Genomic DNA, 20419 nt, shown 5'->3' with positions numbered 1-20419 from the left:
GGCGCCACCTTGCACTTCTATATTTGATATTTATATATACACTGTATTTTGGTGCCAAAACTCAGCACTACCTATGAATAGGGCCTGGAGTTTTTCCTAGTGAGGTCACATGGTCAGCAGAAACTCTTGGGCCCTACTGATAAGGCCAGTGATGGGCTGTGTCATGTTCCCTTGGCTGGTGTTGCGTTGTGTTGGTTCATGTTTTTACCTGGGCTGTTGTTGTCCTCATGGAGGGCAGGTAGTTTGCCCCGGTGATCCGTTGTGCAGACCTCACTACCCTCTGGAGAGCCTAGCGGTTGAGGGCAGAGCAGTTGCCGTACCAGGCGGTGATTACATCCCGACAGGAAGCTCTCGATTCTGCATCTGTAAAAGTTTGTCAGGGTTTTGGATGACAAGCAACATTTCTTCAGCCTCCTGAGGTTGCTGAGGCGCTGTTGCGCCTTCTTCAACACACTGTCTATGAGGGTGAACCATTTCAGTTTATCCATGTTGTGGACACCGAGGAGCTTAAAACTTTCCACCTTCTCCACTACTGTCCCGGCGATGTGGATAGGGACGTGCTACCTCTGCTGTTTCCTGAAGTCCACAATCATTTCATCTGTTTTGTTGACGTTGAGTGAGAGGTTGTTTTCCTGACACCATACTCCCAGTGCCCTCACCTGCCTGTAGGCTCGTTGTTGTTGGTAATCAATCCCACTACTGTTGTGTCAACTGCAAACTTGATGATTGAAATGATTGAGCACTTCATGATGACAGAAGTGAGTGCTACGTGGCGATAGTCATTTAGTTCAGTTATCTTTGCCTTCTTGAGTACAGGAACAATGGTAGCCATCTTGAAGCATGTGGGGACAGCAGACTAGGATAGAGAGCGATTGAATATGTCTGTAAACTGGTCTGTGCATGCTCTGAGGATGCGGCTAGGGATTCCGTCTGGGCCAGCAGCCTTGCAACGTTAAACACGTTTAATTGTTTTACTCACGTAGGCAACGGAGAAGGAGGGGGGGGGCAGTCCTTGTTAGCGGGCCGCGATGGTGGCACTGTATTATCCTCAAAGCGGGCAAAGAAGGTGTTTAGCTTGTCTGGAAGCGTGACGTCGGTGTCCGTGATGTGGCTGGTTTTCTTTTTGTAGTCTGTGATTTCTTGTAGACCCTGCCACATAAGTCTCGTGTCTGAGCCGTTGAATTGCGACTCCACCTTGTCCCTGTACCGGCATGTCGCTTGTTTGATTGCCTTGCGGAGGGAATAACTACACTGTTTATAGTCAGCCATATTCCCAGACCTCTTTCCATGGTTAAATGCAGTGGTTCGTGCTTTCAGTTTTGTACGAATGCCGCCATCCATCTACGGTTTCTGGTTAGGGGTAGGTTATAATAGTCACAGTGGGAACAACATCTCCAATGCACTTCCTTATAAACTCACTCACCGAGTCAGCGTATAGGTCGATGTTGTTCTCTGAGACTGACTGGAACATATCCCAGTCCGCGTGATCAAAACAATCTTGAAGCGTGGATTTTGATTGGTCAGACCAGCGCTGAATGGTTCTAGTCACTGGTACATCCTGTTTGAGTTTCTGCCTATAAAGCAGTAGGAGCAAGATGGCGTAGTGGTCGGATTGGCCGAAGGGAGGGCGGGGGAGGGCTTTGGATGCATCGCGGAAGGCAGAGTAGCAGAGGTTGAGTGTTTTACCCCCCGCGAGTACTACAATCAATATGCTGATAGAATTTAGGTAGCCTTAAATTTGCTTTGTTAAAATCCCCAGCTACAATAAACGCAGCCTCAGGATATATGGTTTCCAGTTTACATAGAGTCCAGTGAAGTTCCCTGAGGCCCGGCAGTGGTGTCTGCTTGAGGGGGAATGTACACATCTGTGATAACTGACAAGAATTCTCTTGGAAGGTAATATGGTCTGCATTTGATTGTAAGGAATTCTAGGTCGGGTGAGCAGAAGGATTTGAGTTCCTGTGTGTTGTTATGATAACACCATGAGTCGTTAATCATGAAGCATACACCCCCGCCCTTCCTCTTCCCAGAGAGGTGTTATCTCTGTCGGCGTGATGCATGGAGAAGCCCGGTGGCTGAACCGATTCTGACAACATATGTCTGACAACATATGAGAGAGCCATATTTCTGCGAAACAAAGGATGTTACAATCTCTGATGTCTCTCTGAAAGGCAACCGTTGCTCGAATTTCGTCTACCTTGTTGTCAAGGGACTGGACATTGGCGAGTAGTTTACTGGGGAGCGTTGGGCGATGTGCCCGTCTATGGAGCCTGACCAGAAGGTCGCTCCGTCTGCCCCTTCTGCGGCGCCGTTGTTTTGGGTCGTCTTCTGGGATTAGATCCATTGTCCTGGGTGGTGGTCTGAACAGAGGATCCGCTTCGGGAAAGTCGTATTCCTGGTCGTAATGTTGGTAAATTGACGTCGCTCTTATATCCAACAGTTCTTACCAGCTGTGTGTAATAAGACTTAAGATTTTCTGGGGGTAACAATGTAAGAAATAATACATAAAAAATAAAAAATACTGCATAGTTTCCTAAGGACTCGAAACTCAGCGATGATCTCTGTCGGCGCCACCTTGCACTTCTATATTTGATATTTATATATACACTGTATTTTGGTGCCAAAACTCAGCACTACCTATGAATAGGGCCTGGAGTTTTTCCTAGTGAGGTCACATGGTCAGCAGAAACTCTTGGGCCCTACTGATAAGGCCAGTGATGGGCTGTGTCATGTTCCCTTGGCTGGTGTTGCGTTGTGTTGGTTCATGTTATTACCTGGGCTCGCTGTGGGGGAGTCCATGGACTGGGACTCACTGCTGCCTCCAGCACTCTCTGAGTCACTACACATCCCCCTGTCCTGGATACCTGATGCCCAGGCTCTCAATGGGCCCGGTCCCCCTCTCAGACCTGGAGGAGAGAGAACAGAGACGAGAGGGGAGGAAAGATAGAAGCGAGAGGAGAGGAAGAAAAAGAGAGAGATAGGTATTAGCAATATGGTAATAGGCCATCAGGTTCTCTAAGACACAAATATTTTATGTCAGGGTTCTCCCCAGAGAATGTAAGAGATGCGCTGAGACACTTAAAACAAATATAATGTTTTGCTTTAGATTACAGGAAATGCCCCCTCCCCAGCCAGTCAGCAGCACCTCCTTGTTAAAACATCCTGGCGAGAACCCTGTGTATCATAACACTTCTTGTGTGTACGGGTTCATTTGGATTTGGCCAAGCGAGTCATGGCCAGTTTACGCCCTAATCTTACTTGTCACATGCTTTGTAAACAACAGGTGTAGACGAACAGGGCGCTAACTAGGCGCTTCCAAACAAGCAGAGAGAAAAACATATGTTATAATCGCCCTATCCTCACCTGACCTGCTCCTGGCCAACTGGCTGGCTACAGTATACCTACTGGCTGGATACAGTTTACCTACTGTCTGGCTACAGTATACCTATTGGCTGGCTACAGTATATCTACTGGCTGGCTACAGTATACCTACTGGCTGGCTACAGTATACCAACTGGCTGACTATAGTATACCAACTGGCTGGATACAGTATATCTACTGTCTGGCTACAGTATACCAACTGTCTGGCTACAGTATACCAACTGGCTGGCTACAGTATACCAACTGGCTGGCTACAGTATACCAACTGGCTGGCTACAGTATACCAACTGGCTGGATACAGTATATCAACTGGCTGGCTACAGTATACCAACTGTCTGGCTACAGTATACCTACTGGCTGGCTACAGTATATCAACTGGCTGGCTACAGTATACCTACTGGCTGGATACAGTATATCAACTGGCGGACTACAGTATATCAACTGGCTGGCTACAGTATATCAACTGGCTGGCTACAGTATATCAACTGGCGGACTACAGTATACCAACTGGCTGGCTACAGTATATCAACTGGCGGACTACAGTATATCAACTGGCTGGCTACAGTATACCAACTGGCTGGCTACAGTATACCTACTGGCCGGCTACAGTATACCAACTGACCGGCTACAGTATACCTACTGGCTGGCTACAGTATACCAACTGGCTGACTATAGTATACCAACTGTCTGGCTACAGTATATCTACTGTCTGGCTACAGTATACCAACTGGCTGGCTACAGTATACCAACTGGCTGGCTACAGTATACCAACTGGCTGGCTACAGTATACCAACTGGCTGGATACAGTATATCAACTGGCTGGCTACAGTATACCAACTGTCTGGCTACAGTATACCTACTGGCTGGCTACAGTATATCAACTGGCTGGCTACAGTATACCTACTGGCTGGATACAGTATATCAACTGGCGGACTACAGTATATCAACTGGCTGGCTACAGTATATCAACTGGCTGGCTACAGTATATCAACTGGCGGACTACAGTATATCAACTGGCTGGCTACAGTATACCAACTGGCTGGATACAGTATACCTACTGGCTGGCTACAGTATACCTACTGGCTGAATACAGTATACCTACTGGCTGGCTACAGTATACCAACTGGCTGGCTACAGTATACCTACTGGCTGGATACAGTATATCAACTGTCTGGCTACAGTATACCTACTGGCTGGCTACAGTATACCTACTGGCTGGCTACAGTATACCTACTGGCTGGCTACAGTATATCAACTGGCTGGCTACAGTATATCAACTGGCTGGATACAGTATATCAACTGTCTGGCTACAGTATACCTACTGGCTGGCTACAGTATATCAACTGGCTGGCTACAGTATACCTACTGGCTGGATACAGTATATCAACTGGCTGGCTACAGTATACCTACTGGCTGGCTACAGTATACCAACTGGCTGGCAACAGTATATCAACTGGCTGGCTACAGTATACCAACTGGCTGGCTACAGTATACCTACTGGCTGGCTACAGTATACCAACTGACTGGCTACAGTATACCTACTGGCTGGCTACAGTATACCTACTGGCTGGCTACAGTATACCTACTGGCTGGCTACAGTATACCTACTGGCTGGCTACAGTATACCTACTGTCTGGCTACAGTATACCAACTGGCTGGCTACAGTATACCAACTGTCTGACTACAGTATACCTACTGGCTGGCTACAGTATACCTACTGGCTGGCTACAGTATACCTACTGGCTGGATACAGTATACCTACTGGCTGGCTACAGTATACCAACTGGCTGGCTACAGTATACCTACTGGCTGGCTACAGTATACCTACTGTCTGGCTACAGTATACCAACTGGCTGGCTACAGTATACCAGCTGTCTGACTACAGTATACCTACTGGCTGGATACAGTATACCTACTGGCTGGCTACAGTATACCTACTGGCTGGCTACAGTATACCTACTGGCTGGCTACAGTATATCAACTGGCTGGGTACAGTATATCAACTGGCTGGCTACAGTATACCTACTGTCTGGCTACAGTATACCTACTGGCTGGCTACAGTATACCTACTGGCTGGCTACAGTATACCTACTGGCTGGCTACAGTATATCTACTGGCTGGCTACAGTATACCTACTGTCTGGCTACAGTATACCTACTGGCTGGCTACAGTATACCTACTGGCTGGCTACAGTATACCTACTGGCTGGATACAGTATATCAACTGGCTGGCTACAGTATATCAACTGGCTGGCTACAGTATACCAACTGGCTGGCTACAGTATATCAACTGACTGGCTAGAGTATATATACTGGCTGGCTACAGTATATCAACTGGCTGACTACAGTATACCTACTGTCTGGCTACAGTATACCTACTGGCTGGCTACAGTATACCTACTGGCTGGATACAGTATATCAACTGGCTGGCTACAGTATATCAACTGGCTGGCTACAGTATATCAACTGGCGGACTACAGTATATCAACTGGCTGGCTACAGTATTTCAACTGGCTTATATCGACTGTCTGGCTACAGTACTGTATCTTGTGTTAGGTAGAGGTACTGTATCTTGTGTTGGGTAGAGGTACTGTATCTTGTGTTGGGTAGAGGTACTGTACCTTGTGTTGGGTAGAGGTACTGTACCTTGTGTTGGGTAGAGGTACTGTACCTTGTGTTGGGTAGAGGTACTGTATATTGTGTTGGGTAGAGGTACTGTATCTTGTGTTGGGTAGAGGTACTGTACCTTGTATTGGGTAGTGGTACTGTACCTTGTGTTGGGTAGAGGTACTGTACCTTGTATTGTGTTGGGTAGAGGTACTGTACCTTGTATTGTGTTGGGTAGAGGTACTGTACCTTGTATTGTGTTGGGTAGAGGTACTGTACCTTGTGTTGAGTAGAGGTACTGTACCTTGTGTTGGGTAGAGGTACTGTACCTTGTGTTGGGTAGAGGTACTGTACCTTGTGTTGGGTAGAGGTACTGTACCTTGTGTTGGGTAGAGGTACTGTACCTTGTATTGTGTTGGGTAGAGGTACTGTACCTTGTGTTGGGTAGAGGTACTGTATCTTGTGTTGGGTAGAGGTAATGTATCTTGTGTTGGGTAGAGGTACTGTATCTTGTATTGGGTAGTGGTACTGTATCTTGTGTTGGGTAGAGGTACTGTACCTTGTGTTGGGTAGAGGTACTGTACCTTGTGTTGGGTAGAGGTACTGTACCTTGTGTTGGGTAGAGGTACTGTATCTTGTGTTGGGTAGAGGTACTGTACCTTGTGTTGGGTAGAGGTACTGTATCTTGTGTTGGGTAGAGGTACTGTATCTTGTGTTGGGTAGAGGTACTGTACCTTGTGTTGGGTAGAGGTACTGTATATTGTGTTGGGTAGAGGTACTGTATCTTGTGTTGGGTAGAGGTACTGTACCTTGTATTGGGTAGTGGTACTGTACCTTGTGTTGGGTAGAGGTACTGTACCTTGTATTGTGTTGGGTAGAGGTACTGTACCTTGTATTGTGTTGGGTAGAGGTACTGTACCTTGTATTGTGTTGGGTAGAGGTACTGTACCTTGTGTTGAGTAGAGGTACTGTACCTTGTGTTGGGTAGAGGTACTGTACCTTGTGTTGGGTAGAGGTACTGTACCTTGTGTTGGGTAGAGGTACTGTATCTTGTATTGTGTTGGGTAGAGGTACTGTACCTTGTGTTGGGTATAGGTACTGTACCTTGTGTTGGGTAGAGGTACTGTATATTGTGTTGGGTAGAGGTACTGTATCTTGTGTTGGGTAGAGGTACTGTACCTTGTATTGGGTAGTGGTACTGTACCTTGTGTTGGGTAGAGGTACTGTACCTTGTATTGTGTTGGGTAGAGGTACTGTACCTTGTATTGTGTTGGGTAGAGGTACTGTACCTTGTATTGTGTTGGGTAGAGGTACTGTACCTTGTGTTGAGTAGAGGTACTGTACCTTGTGTTGGGTAGAGGTACTGTACCTTGTGTTGGGTAGAGGTACTGTACCTTGTGTTGGGTAGAGGTACTGTACCTTGTATTGTGTTGGGTAGAGGTACTGTACCTTGTGTTGGGTAGAGGTACTGTACCTTGTGTTGGGTAGAGGTACTGTATCTTGTGTTGGGTAGAGGTACTGTATCTTGTGTTGGGTAGAGGTACTGTATCTTGTATTGGGTAGTGGTACTGTATCTTGTGTTGGGTAGAGGTACTGTACCTTGTGTTGGGTAGAGGTACTGTACCTTGTGTTGGGTAGAGGTACTGTACCTTGTGTTGGGTAGAGGTACTGTATCTTGTGTTGGGTAGAGGTACTGTACCTTGTGTTGGGTTGAGGTACTGTACCTTGTGTTGGGTAGAGGTACTGTATCTTGTGTTGGGTAGAGGTACTGTATCTTGTGTTGGGTAGAGGTACTGTACCTTGTGTTGGGTAGAGGTACTGTATATTGTGTTGGGTAGAGGTACTGTATCTTGTGTTGGGTAGAGGTACTGTACCTTGTATTGGGTAGTGGTACTGTACCTTGTGTTGGGTAGAGGTACTGTACCTTGTATTGTGTTGGGTAGAGGTACTGTACCTTGTATTGTGTTGGGTAGAGGTACTGTACCTTGTATTGTGTTGGGTAGAGGTACTGTACCTTGTGTTGAGTAGAGGTACTGTACCTTGTGTTGGGTAGAGGTACTGTACCTTGTGTTGGGTAGAGGTACTGTACCTTGTGTTGGGTAGAGGTACTGTACCTTGTATTGTGTTGGGTAGAGGTACTGTACCTTGTGTTGGGTAGAGGTACTGTATCTTGTATTGTGTTGGGTAGAGGTACTGTATCTTGTATTGTGTTGGGTAGAGGTACTGTACCTTGTGTTGGGTAGAGGTACTGTACCTTGTGTTGGGTAGAGGTACTGTATATTGTGTTGGGTAGAGGTACTGTATCTTGTGTTGGGTAGAGGTACTGTACCTTGTATTGGGTAGTGGTACTGTACCTTGTGTTGGGTAGAGGTACTGTGCCTTGTATTGTGTTGGGTAGAGGTACTGTACCTTGTATTGTGTTGGGTAGAGGTACTGTACCTTGTATTGTGTTGGGTAGAGGTACTGTACCTTGTGTTGAGTAGAGGTACTGTACCTTGTGTTGGGTAGAGGTACTGTACCTTGTGTTGGGTAGAGGTACTGTACCTTGTGTTGGGTAGAGGTACTGTATCTTGTATTGTGTTGGGTAGAGGTACTGTATCTTGTATTGTGTTGGGTAGAGGTACTGTACCTTGTGTTGGGTAGAGGTACTGTACCTTGTGTTGGGTAGAGGTACTGTACCTTGTGTTGTGTTGGGTAGAGGTACTGTAACTTGTATTGTGTTGGGTAGAGGTACTGTACCTTGTATTGTGTTGGGTAGAGGTACTGTACCTTGTATTGTGTTGGGTAGAGGTACTGTACCTTGTATTGTGTCGGGTAGAGGTACTGTACCTTGTATTGTGTTGGGTAGAGGTACTGTACCTTGTATTGTGTTGGGTAGAGGTACTGCACCTTGTATTGTGTTGGGTAGAGGTACTGTACCTTGTGTTGGGTAGAGGTACTGTACCTTGTGTTGGGTAGAGGTACTATATCTTGTATTGTGTTGGGTAGAGGTACTGTACCTTGTGTTGTGGTGGGTAGAGGCACTGTACCTTGTATTGTGTTGGGTAGTGGTACTGTACCTTGTGTTGGGTAGAGGTACTGTATCTTGTATTGTGTTGGGTAGAGGTACTGTACCTTGTATTGTGTTGGGTAGAGGTACTGTACCTTGTATTGTGTTGGGTAGAGGTACTGTACCTTGTGTTGGGTTGGGTAGAGGTACTGTACCTTGTGTTGGGTTGGGTAGAGGTACTGTACCTTGTGTTGGGTAGAGGTACTGTATCTTGTATTGTGTTGGGTAGTGGTACTGTACCTTGTATTGTGTTGGGTAGAGGTACTGTACCTTGTGTTGGGTAGAGGTACTGTACCTTGTATTGTGTTGGGTAGAGGTACTGTATCTTGTATTGTGTTGGGTAGAGGTACTGTACCTTGTATTGTGTTGGGTAGTGGTACTGTACCTTGTATTGTGTTGGGTAGAGGTACTGTATCTTGTATTGTGTTGGGTAGAGGTACTGTACCTTGTATTGTGTTGGGTAGAGGTACTGTACCTTGTATTGTGTTGGATAGAGGTACTGTACCTTGTGTTGGGTAGTGGTACTGTATCTTGTGTTGGGTAGAGGTACTGTACCTTGTATTGTGTTGGGTAGAGGTACTGTACCTTGTGTTGGGTAGTGGTACTGTATCTTGTGTTGGGTAGAGGTACTGTACCTTGTGTTGGGTAGAGGTACTGTACCTTGTGTTGGGTAGAGGTACTGTATCTTGTGTTGGGTAGAGGTACTGTACCTTGTGTTGGGTAGAGGTACTGTACCTTGTGTTGGGTAGAGGTACTGTATCTTGTGTTGGGTAGAGGTACTGTATCTTGTGTTGGGTAGAGGTACTGTATCTTGTGTTGGGTAGAGGTACTGTATCTTGTGTTGGGTAGAGGTACTGTACCTTGTGTTGGGTAGAGGTACTGTACCTTGTGTTGGGTAGAGGTACTGTATCTTGTATTGTGTTGGGTAGAGGTACTGTATCTTGTATTGTGTTGGGTAGAGGTACTGTATCTTGTGTTGGGTAGAGGTACTGTACCTTGTGTTGGGTAGAGGTACTGTACCTTGTGTTGTGTTGGGTAGAGGTACTGTACCTTGTATTGTGTTGGGTAGAGGTACTGTACCTTGTGTTGGGTAGAGGTACTGTACCTTGTATTGTGTTGGGTAGTGGTACTGTACCTTGTATTGTGTTGGGTAGAGGTACTGTATCTTGTATTGTGTTGGGTAGAGGTACTGTACCTTGTATTGTGTTGGGTAGAGGTACTGTACCTTGTATTGTGTTGGGTAGAGGTACTGTACCTTGTGTTGGGTAGTGGTACTGTACCTTGTGTTGGGTAGAGGTACTGTATCTTGTATTGTGTTGGGTAGAGGTACTGTATCTTGTGTTGGGTAGTGGTACTGTATCTTGTGTTGGGTAGAGGTACTGTATCTTGTATTGTGTTGGGTAGAGGTACTGTATCTTGTATTGTGTTGGGTAGAGGTACTGTATCTTGTATTGTGTTGGGTAGAGGTACTGTATCTTGTATTGTGTTGGGTAGTGGTACTGTACCTTGTGTTGGGTAGAGGTACTGTATCTTGTATTGTGTTGGGTAGAGGTACTGTATCTTGTATTGTGTTGGGTAGAGGTACTGTATCTTGTATTGTGTTGGGTAGAGGTACTGTACCTTGTATTGTGTTGCGTAGAGGTACTGTACCTTGTGTTGAGTAGAGGTACTGTACCTTGTATTGTGTTGGGTAGTGGTACTGTACCTTGTATTGTGTTGGGTAGAGGTACTGTATCTTGTATTGTGTTGGGTAGAGGTACTGTACCTTGTATTGTGTTGGGTAGAGGTACTGTACCTTGTGTTGGGTAGAGGTACTGTACCTTGTGTTGGGTAGAGGTACTGTACCTTGTGTTGGGTAGAGGTACTGTACCTTGTATTGTGTTGGGCAGAGGTACTGTACCTTGTGTTGGGTAGTGGTATTGTTTGCTACTATTGTCTGCCTGTGTCTCTGTACCTTGTATGTCCGTGGCGCTGTTGGACCTTTTCCCAGGTCGTGACCCCAGAGGACTATCCACCTCGTCCCCACTCAGGACGTCACCGGAGATGACGGACACCTGGGACAGGTTACTATGGGAACTGGTGCTGCCCGTTGAACGCTTGTTGAACACAGGAAACCTGGAGGGGAAGGCAGACAGACTGTTGAATATTAACTTGGAGGGGCAAGTTTAACCCACCCAAGGTCGATGGCCGCGCCCCCACTGATATCAAATGAGCATAATAAATAAAATCCCCATAAACATCTGTCAGTTTAAGGTATCTGTTTTTTTGTTTTTTTAGCATTGAATGCCTCTCTATCCACCACATACGCCTATGTCACACTTTAGCATCTGCGGTGAAAGATGTTAGTCAGACCAAATCTGTCTTCTCACAAAATCGCCGGGTCGCGTTCAAATGGTTTGACCTACAAGAGACTCTCACCAACACGATGTTGTTCTCCGTTTTGCTCTACGAACCCTTGGGACTCGATACAGCCAATCTGACAACTTCTGTCTGTCGCGTCCGAACAGTTTGACCCCTCTGTGGAAAAGTGAGACTCTTTTGCCCTAGGACGCCCACAGGCCTCACAGCAGCAACAACAACAGGATGAGGACTATCCTGGCTTATACAGGGCATTCGAAAATTATTCAGACCCCTTGACTTTTTCCACATGTTGTTATGTTACAGCCTTATTCTAAAATGGATTACATAACCTTTTCCCCTCATCAATCTACAAACATTACCCCATATTGACATCACAATACCCCATAATGACATCACAATACTCCATAATGACATCACAATACCCCATAATGACATCACAATACCCCATAATGACATCACAATACCCCATAATGACATCACAATACTCCATAATGACAAAGCGATAACAGGTTTTTTAGACATTTTTGCAAATGTATTAAAAATAAAAGAGTAATACATAATTTACAGGGCCTCCCGAGTGGTGCCACGGTCTAAGGCACTGGGGTTCGATCCCAGGGCCTCCCGAGTGGTGCCGCCGTCTAAGGCACTGGCATCGCAGCGTCACTACAGCCTGGGGTTCGATCCCAGGGCCTCCCGAGTGGTGCCGCCGTCTAAGGCACTGGCATCGCAGCGTCACTACAGCCTGGGGTTCGATCCCAGGGCCTCCCGAGTGGTGCCGCGGTCTAAGGCACTGCATTGCAGCGTCACTACAGCCTGGGGTTCGATCCCAGGGCCTCCCGAGTGGTGCCGCAGTCTAAGGCACTGCATCGCAGCGTCACTACAGCCTGGGGTTCGATCCCAGGGCCTCCCGAGTGGTGCCGCGGTCTAAGGCACTGCATCGCAGCGTCACTACAGCCTGGGGTTCGATCCCAGGGCCTCCCGAGTGGTGCCGCCGTCTAAGGCACTGGCATCGCAGCGTCACTACAGCCTGGGGTTCGATCCCAGGGCCTCCCGAGTGGTGCCGCGGTCTAAGGCACTGGCATCGCAGCGTCACTACAGCCTGGGGTTCGATCCCAGGGCCTCCCGAGTGGTGCCGCGGTCTAAGGCACTGGCATCGCAGTGCTATAAGCTCCCCTTTAAACCCGGGTTCGATCCCAGGTCGTGTCGCAGCCGGGCCGCGACCGGTACACAATTGGCCCAGTGTCATCCGGGTTAGGGAAAGGAATGTTCTTGTCTCATCGCGCTCTAGAGACCCCTGTGGCAGGTGTTTCCTTCCTTCCTCCTTTCCTTTGTGTGGCTGGATTCCTGGTTAAGCGAGCAGTGTGTAAAAAAAGCAGTGTGGCTTGGCAGGGCCGTGTTTCAGAGGACGCATGGCTCTCAACTGTCGCCTCTCCCGAGTCCGTACGGGAGTTGCAGGGATGGGACAAGACTGTAACTACCAATTGACGAAAAAAGGGGTAAAAAGAAGAAGAAAAAGACCTTATTTACATAAGTATTCAGACTGTAAATTACACGCGTATTCGGGTCCTTATATTAATGTAGCATAGAGGCTATCACAAGAAAACAGTTCCCATGATGAGAGGATGTATGTATTTTTAACTGCTCCCCACCCTGAGATGTCCTGTCTGTCCCCACCCTGAGATGTCCTGTCTGTCCCCACCCTGAGATGTCCTGTCTGTCCCCACCCTGAGATGGACTGTCTGTCCCCACCCTGAGATGCCCTGTCTGTCCCCACCCTGAGATGTCCTGTCTGTCCCCACCCTGAGATGTCCTGTCTGTCCCCACCCTGAGATGCCCTGTCTGTCCCCACCCTGAGATGTCCTGTCTGTCCCCACTCTGAGATGCCCTGTCTGTCCCCACCCTGAGATGTCCTGTCTGTCCCCACCCTGAGATGTCCCGTCTGTCCCCACCCTGAGATGTCCCGTCTGTCCCCACCCTGAGATGTCCTGTCTGTCCCCATCCTGAGATGTCCTGTCTGTCCCCATCCTGAGATGTCCTGTCTGTCCTCACCCACGTTTCACGTCATGCTGTTCATTAGAAATAATGTATTATAATTTACAGGTTTCTCACAGTTATTTAATCCAGGAAAAGGGAGTGGGTTTGGGCAAGAAATCTCGGTAACCCGGTTCCACTTATTCAAGCCAACTGAGGACTTCCCCTTATTCAACCCAACTGAGGACTTCCCAATTCAAACTACCGACGACAACCCATTTCAACCCTACTGAGGACTTCCCCTTATTCAACCCTACTGAGGACTTCCCCCTATTCAAACCAACTGAAGACTTCCCCTTATTCAACTCTACTGAGGACTTCCCCTTATTCAAACCAACTGAGGACTTCCCCTTATTCAACCCTACTGAGGACTTCCCCTTATTCAACCCAACTGAGGACTTCCCAATTCAAACTACCGACGACAACCCATTTCAACCCTACTGAGGACTTCCCCTTATTCAACCCTACTGAGGACTTCCCCTTATTCAAACCAACTGAGGACTTCCCCTTATTCAACTCTACTGAGGACTTCCCCTTATTCAAACCAACTGAGGACTTCCCCTTATTCAACCCTACTGAGGACTTCCCCTTATTCAACCCAACTGAGGACTTCCCCTTATTCAACCCTACTGAGGACTTCCCCTTATTCAACCCTACTGAGGACTTCCCCTTATTCAACCCTACTGAGGACTTCCCATTATTCAACCCTACCGAGGACTTCCCATTATTCAACCCTACTGAGGACTTCCCCTTATTCAACCCTACTGAGGACTTCCCATTTCAACCCTACTGAGGACTTCCCCTTAGTCAACCTACTGAGGACTTCCCATTTCAACCCTAATGAGGCCGTCCCATTTCAACCCTACTGAGGACTTCCCATTTCAACCCTACTGAGGACTTCCCCTTATTCAACCCTACTGAGGACTTCCCCTTATTCAACCCTACTGAGGACTTCCCCTTATTCAACCCTACTGAGGACTTCCCCTTTTCAACCCTACTGAGGACTTCCCATTTCAACCCTACTGAGGACTTCCTCTTATTCAACCCTACTGAGGACTTCCCATTTCAACCTTACTGAGGACTTCCCCTTATTCAATCCTACTGAGGCATGGCAACTGCTCGGCCTCCGACCGCAAGCCACTACAGAGGATAGTGCGTACGGCTCAGTACATCACTGGGGCCGAGCTCCCTGCCATCCAGAATCTCTATACCAGGTGGTGTCAGAGGAAGGCCCTAAAAATTGCCAAAGAGACTGATCTCGTTGCTACCGCACAGCAAGCGGTACAGAAGTGCCATGGCAATGTCGAAAAGCCGTCTTAACAGCTTCTACCCCCAATGCCATAAGACTCAAGACTGAACAGCTAATCAAACGGCTACCTGGACTATTTGCATTGACCCCCCCTCCCCCCTTCCCCCCCAACATATACAACAGGGAAGTCCTCATCCCCTTGTTGCTGCTGGCAACATATACAGCTGTAGAACTTTTTGAGGATCTGAAGCCAAATCTGACGCCAAATCTTTTCAATCTCCTGAAGGGCAATAGGCGTTGTCCTGCCCTTTTCACGACTGTCTTGGTGTTTTTGGACCATGATAGTTCGTTGACGATGTGGACTCTCAAACTGCTACACTACAGCACCGTCAATGAGAATGGGGGAGTGCTCGGCCATCCTTTTCCTGTAGTCCACGATCATCTCCTTTGTCTTGATCACGTTGAGGGAGATGTTGTTATCCTGGTAGCACACTTGTGCTTGGCCATGCAGTCATGGGTGAACAGGGAGTACAGGAGGGGACTAAGCATGCACCCCTGAGGGGTCCCCGTGTTGAGGATCAGCGTGGCAGATGTGCTGTTGCCTACCCTTACCACCTGGGGGCTGGCCCGTCAGGAAGTCCAGGATCCAGTTGCAGATGGAGGTGTTTAGTCCCAGGGTCCTTACCTTAGTGATGAGCTTAGAGGGCACTATGGTGTTGAACCATGAGCTGTAGTCAATGAATAGCATTCTCACATAGGGGTTCCTTTTGTCCAGGTGGGAAAGGGCAGTGTGGAGTGCAATAGAGATTGTGTCATCTCTGGATCTGTTGGGGCAGTATGTGAAATGGAGTGGGTCTTGGGTTTCTGGGATGATGGTGTTGATGTGAGCCATGACCAGCGTTTCAAAGCACTTCATGGCTACAGACGTGAGTGCTACGGGGCGGTAATCATTTAAACAGGTTACCTTGGTGTTTTTGGGCCCAGGGGCCATGGTGGTCTGCTTGAAACATGTTGGTATTACAGACTCGGTCAGGGACAGGTTGAACATGTCAGTGAAGACACTTGCCAGTTGGTCAGCGCATGCTCGGAGTACACGTCCTGGTAATCCATCTGGCCCTGCGGCCTTGTGAATGTTGACCAGTTTAAAGGTCTTACTCACATTGGCTACGGAGAGTGGGATCACACAGTCGTTCGGAACAGCAGGTGCTCTCATGCATGCTTCAGTGTTGCTTGCCTTGAAGTGAGCATATTAGTCATTTAGATCGTCTGGTAGGCTCGTGTCACTGGGCAGCTCGCAACTGTGCTTTCCTTTGTAGTCCGTAATAGTTTGCAAGCCCGCCACATCCGACGAGCGTCAGAGCCGGTGTAGTATGATTCAATCTTAGTCCTGTATTGACGCTTTGCCTGTTTGATGGTTCGTCAGAGGGCATAGCGGGATTTATTATAAGCATCAGGGTTAGAGTCCAGCTCCTTGAAAGCGGCTGCTCTATCCTGTAGATCAGTGTGTCCTGTAGTGTAGCATCTGCATTCATCTGACCGTTTTTTTATAGACCGAGTGCAGACACACAAAACAGAAAACAACTACCCACAACACACAGGTGGGGAAAAAGGCTACCTAAGTATGGTTCTCAATCAGAGACAACGATTGACAGATGCCTCTGATTGAGAACCACACCCCGGCCAAACAACAAAGAAATGCAACACATAGAATGCAAAACATAGAATGCCCACCCCAACTCACGCCCTGACCAAACCAAAATAGAGACATAAAACAGGAACTAAGGTCAGGGCGTGACAAGTAGAGCGCTGAGCTTTTTTGTGCTGAGCCGGAGCAGGAATCTCACACTCAATCTACTCGGTTGCATTCAGTGCTCTCCACAGCTATTTCCTCAGGAAGGACACGAATTCAACTCTCTCCCTACTCTCTCTCCCTCCCTTACTCACTCTCCCTACTCGCTCTCCCTACTCGCTCTCCCTCTCTTACTCTCTCTCCCTCCCTTACTCTCTCTCCCTCCCTTACTCTCTCTCCCTCCCTTACTCTCTCTCCTTACTCTCTCTCCTTACTCTCTCTCCCTCCCTTACTCTCTCTCCCTTACTCTCTCTCCCTTACTCTCTCTCCCTCACTCTCTCTCCCTACTCTCTCTCCCTCCCTCCCTTACTCTCTCTCCCTACTCTCTCTCCCTACTCTCTCTCCCTCCCTTACTCTCTCTCCTTACTCTCTCTCCCTCCCTTACTCTCTCTCCTTACTCTCTCTCCCTCCCTTACTCTCTCTCCCTACTCTCTCTCCCTCCCTTACTCTCTCTCCTTACTCTCTCTCCCTCCCTTACTCACTCTCCCTCCCTTACTCACTCTCCCTCCCTTACTCACTCTCCCTCCCTTACTCACTCTCCCTCCCTTACTCTCTCTCCCTCCCTTACTCTCTCTCCTTACTCTCTCTCCCTCCCTTACTCTCTCTCCCTCCCTTACTCTCTCTCCCTTACTCTCTCTCCCTTACTCTCTCTCCCTACTCTCTCTCCCTCCCTTACTCTCTCTCCCTTACTCTCTCTCCCTACTCTCTCTCCCTCCCTTACTCTCTCTCCCTCCCTTACTCTCTCTCCCTCCCTTACTCTCTCTCTCTCCCTACTCTCTCTCCCTCCCTTACTCACTCTCCCTCCCTTACTCACTCTCCCTCCCTTACTCACTCTCCCTCCCTTACTCACTCTCCCTCCCTTACTCACTCTCCCTCCCTTACTCTCTCTCCCTCCCTTACTCTCTCTCCCTCCCTTACTCTCTCTCCCTCCCTTACTCTCTCTCCTTACTCTCTCTCCCTCCCTTACTCTCTCCCTACTCTCTCTCCCTCCCTTACTCGCTCTCCCTCCCTTACTCTCTCTCCCTCCCTTACTCTCTCTCCCTCCCTTACTCTCTCTCCCTCCCTTACTCTCTCTCCCTACTCTCTCTCCCTCCCTTATTCTCTCTCCCTACTCTCTCTCCCTCCCTTACTCACTCTCCCTACTCGCTCTCCCTCCCTTACTCTCTCTACCTACTCGCTCTCTCTCCCTTACTCTCTCTCCCTACTCTCTCCCTCCCTACTCTCTCCCTCCCTTACTCACTCTCCCTACTCTCTCCCTCCCTCCCTACTCTCTCTCCCTCCCTACTGTCTCTCCATAACTCACTCTCCCTACTCACTCTCCCTACTCTCTCTCCCTCCCTTACTCTCTCTCCCCCACTCTCCCCCAACCCCCCACACCCCTTCTATCTCTCTTTCTCTCTGTCTCATAGTGTTACTCTTTGTGAGAAGTCATTACTACTGTACACTGACAGTGACATGGAAGATATTGGGAGTTTATGAGGGAAAGGCCCAGTCCAAGGTCAAACTGAAACTGTGTTCATTTTCTCTCCGATTCTGTTTGTGTCTCGAGCAAAAACAAAAGTGAAACTATAATGAAACACCTGGTTAAACATTAGGACTTGATGAAAACAAAACAACGACTGAAAACTAAACTTTGACCTTTAGTTGTCGTTCTAAAATGGTTGTTCCAAATGCCCCCTATGCTTGTGTTATTCACTCTCAGTGAACCTTGACGTAGAGGAGCTAGTAAGTCCCAAAAATCAAAAATGGCACCCAAATGTATATTTAGTGTACTGGCCAGCTCTTTGGGGACTCCAGTGCCATTTGAGACGCAGCCTAAGTATGTAAGTGAGTATAATTGACTAACCGTTCATCAATGGAGGAGGACTCCATGTGTATCTGATCTTTGGACAGATTACGGACAAACTCGGCGTATCTCTGTCCAGGCTCGTACATCTTAGCGTTCTCACACAGGGCCTGGTAGTGGACGGGGAGAGACACGGTCTGGGCCTGCTGCAGCTGGAGCCAGTTGACTGTCACCTGGAGAAAGAGGGAGGGAGAGGGGGAAAGTTATAATGTTTTCACATAGGATTTACGGTATTTTGCCCCTTAAAAAAACTAACATTGGACAATATTTATATGTCCCCCTTATAAACAGGCCCATTTTTACCACATTCAGTCACATAAACTCTGGAGCTATACTCATGTCAAGCCTGGTTCCTGATACTCTGAGGGACTATAACTTACCGCTTTGAGTGTGAGGTCACACTGAGTCACCAGTTCTCTGATCTGAGTGAGGATGTCTGTCTTGGTGCTGGCCAGCTCTGCCCTCCTGGCTCCTGCATCAGTTACACACGCTCTGTACTGGTCTCTGGCATCCTCAGCCTGAGATAGAGAGAGGGGAGGAATAACAGGCTCTGTACTGGTCTCTGGCATCCTCAGCCTGAGATAGAGAGAGAGGAGAGGAATAACAAGCTCTGTACTGGTCTCTGGCATCCTCAGCCTGAGATAGAGAGAGGAGAGGAATAACAGGCTCTGTACTGGTCTCTGGCATCCTCAGCCTGAGATAGAGAGAGGGGAGGAATAACAGGCTCTGTACTGGTCTCTGGCATCCTCAGCCTGAGATAGAGAGAGGGGAGGAATAACAGGCTCTGTACTGGTCTCTGGCATCCTCAGCCTGAGATAGAGAGAGAGGGGAGGAATAACAGGCTCTGTACTGGTCTCTGGCATCCTCAGCCTGAGATAGAGAGAGAGGAGAGGAATAACAGGCTCTGTACTGGTCTCTGGCATCCTCAGCCTGAGATAGAGAGAGGGGAGGAATAACAGGCTCTGTACTGGTCTCTGGCATCCTCAGCCTGAGATAGAGAGAGAGGAGAGGAATAACAGGCTCTGTACTGGTCTCTGGCATCCTCAGCCTGAGATAGAGAGAGGGGAGGAATAACAGGCTCTGTACTGGTCTCTGGCATCCTCAGCCTGAGACATCAGCCACACAGGGGTAGAGATCAGTAATACATCAGCATGAACCTATCCAATGTGCTTATAGGAGTCATGGCATCCCCTACGTCAAAAATATAAACGCAAAATGCAACCATTTTAAAGTTTACAGCTCATATAAAGAAATCTTATATAAATTCAAGAGAAATTAATATATGTTTCTTTTTTTTACCCCCTGTTTCTCCCCAATTTCATGGTAGTTACAGTTACAGTCTTGTCTCATCGCTGCAACTCCCGTACGGACTCGGGAGAGGCGAAGGTCGAGAGCCGTGCCTCCTTCGAAACACGACCCAACCAAGCCGCACTTCTTCCTGACACACTGCTCGCTTAACTCGGAAGCCAGCCGCACCAATGTGTCGGGAGGAAACACTGTACACCTGGCGACCGTGTCTGCGTGAATGCACCCGGCCCGCCACAGGAGTCACTAGAGTGCGACCGTGTCTGTGTGAATACACCCGGCCCGCCACAGGAGTCACTAGAGTGCGACCGTGTCTGTGTGAATACACCCGGCCCGCCACAGGAGTCACTAGAGTGCGACCGTGTCTGTGTGAATGCACCCGGCCCGCCACAGGAGTCACTAGAGTGCGACCGTGTCTGCGTGAATGCACCCGGCCCGCCACAGGAGTCACTAGAGTGCGACCGTGTCTGTGTGAATACACCCGGCCCGCCACAGGAGTCACTAGAGTGCGACCGTGTCTGTGTGAATGCACCCGGCCCGCCACAGGAGTCACTAGAGTGCGACCGTGTCTGTGTGAATGCACCCGGCCCGCCACAGGAGTCACTAGAGTGCGACCGTGTCTGTGTGAATGCACCCGGCCCGCCACAGGAGTCACTAGAGTGCGACCGTGTCTGTGTGAATGCACCCGGCCCGCCACAGGAGTCACTAGAGTGCGACCGTGTCTGTGTGAATGCACCCGGCC

The 20419-nt window shown here is 48.4% G+C and overlaps 1 protein-coding gene across 5 annotated transcripts in view; it reads right to left on the bottom strand.

The window, feature by feature from the left end:
* The window catches only part of LOC129813676 (rho GTPase-activating protein 29-like), a 91788-nt gene that overhangs the window by 21947 nt on the left and 49422 nt on the right, over positions 1 to 20419 (bottom strand). For all 5 annotated transcript variants that reach the window (XR_008753185.1, XM_055866074.1, XM_055866075.1 and 2 more), the window contains 4 exons: positions 18753 to 18890; positions 18373 to 18545; positions 10991 to 11151; positions 2775 to 2906 (listed from right to left, as the gene is read on the bottom strand). Coding sequence is in view for 4 of the 5 variants with exons in the window: in XM_055866074.1 (XP_055722049.1) it covers positions 2775 to 2906; positions 10991 to 11151; positions 18373 to 18545; positions 18753 to 18890 (604 nt within the window). In the remaining variant the exon portion in view is untranslated. The remainder of the gene's footprint in view (positions 1 to 2774; positions 2907 to 10990; positions 11152 to 18372; positions 18546 to 18752; positions 18891 to 20419) is intronic.

The sequence above is a fragment of the Salvelinus fontinalis genome, chromosome 17, assembly GCF_029448725.1.
Source record: "Salvelinus fontinalis isolate EN_2023a chromosome 17, ASM2944872v1, whole genome shotgun sequence".
Lineage (NCBI taxonomy): Eukaryota > Metazoa > Chordata > Actinopteri > Salmoniformes > Salmonidae > Salvelinus > Salvelinus fontinalis.
This window is presented reverse-complemented; position numbering and strand designations above follow the sequence as displayed.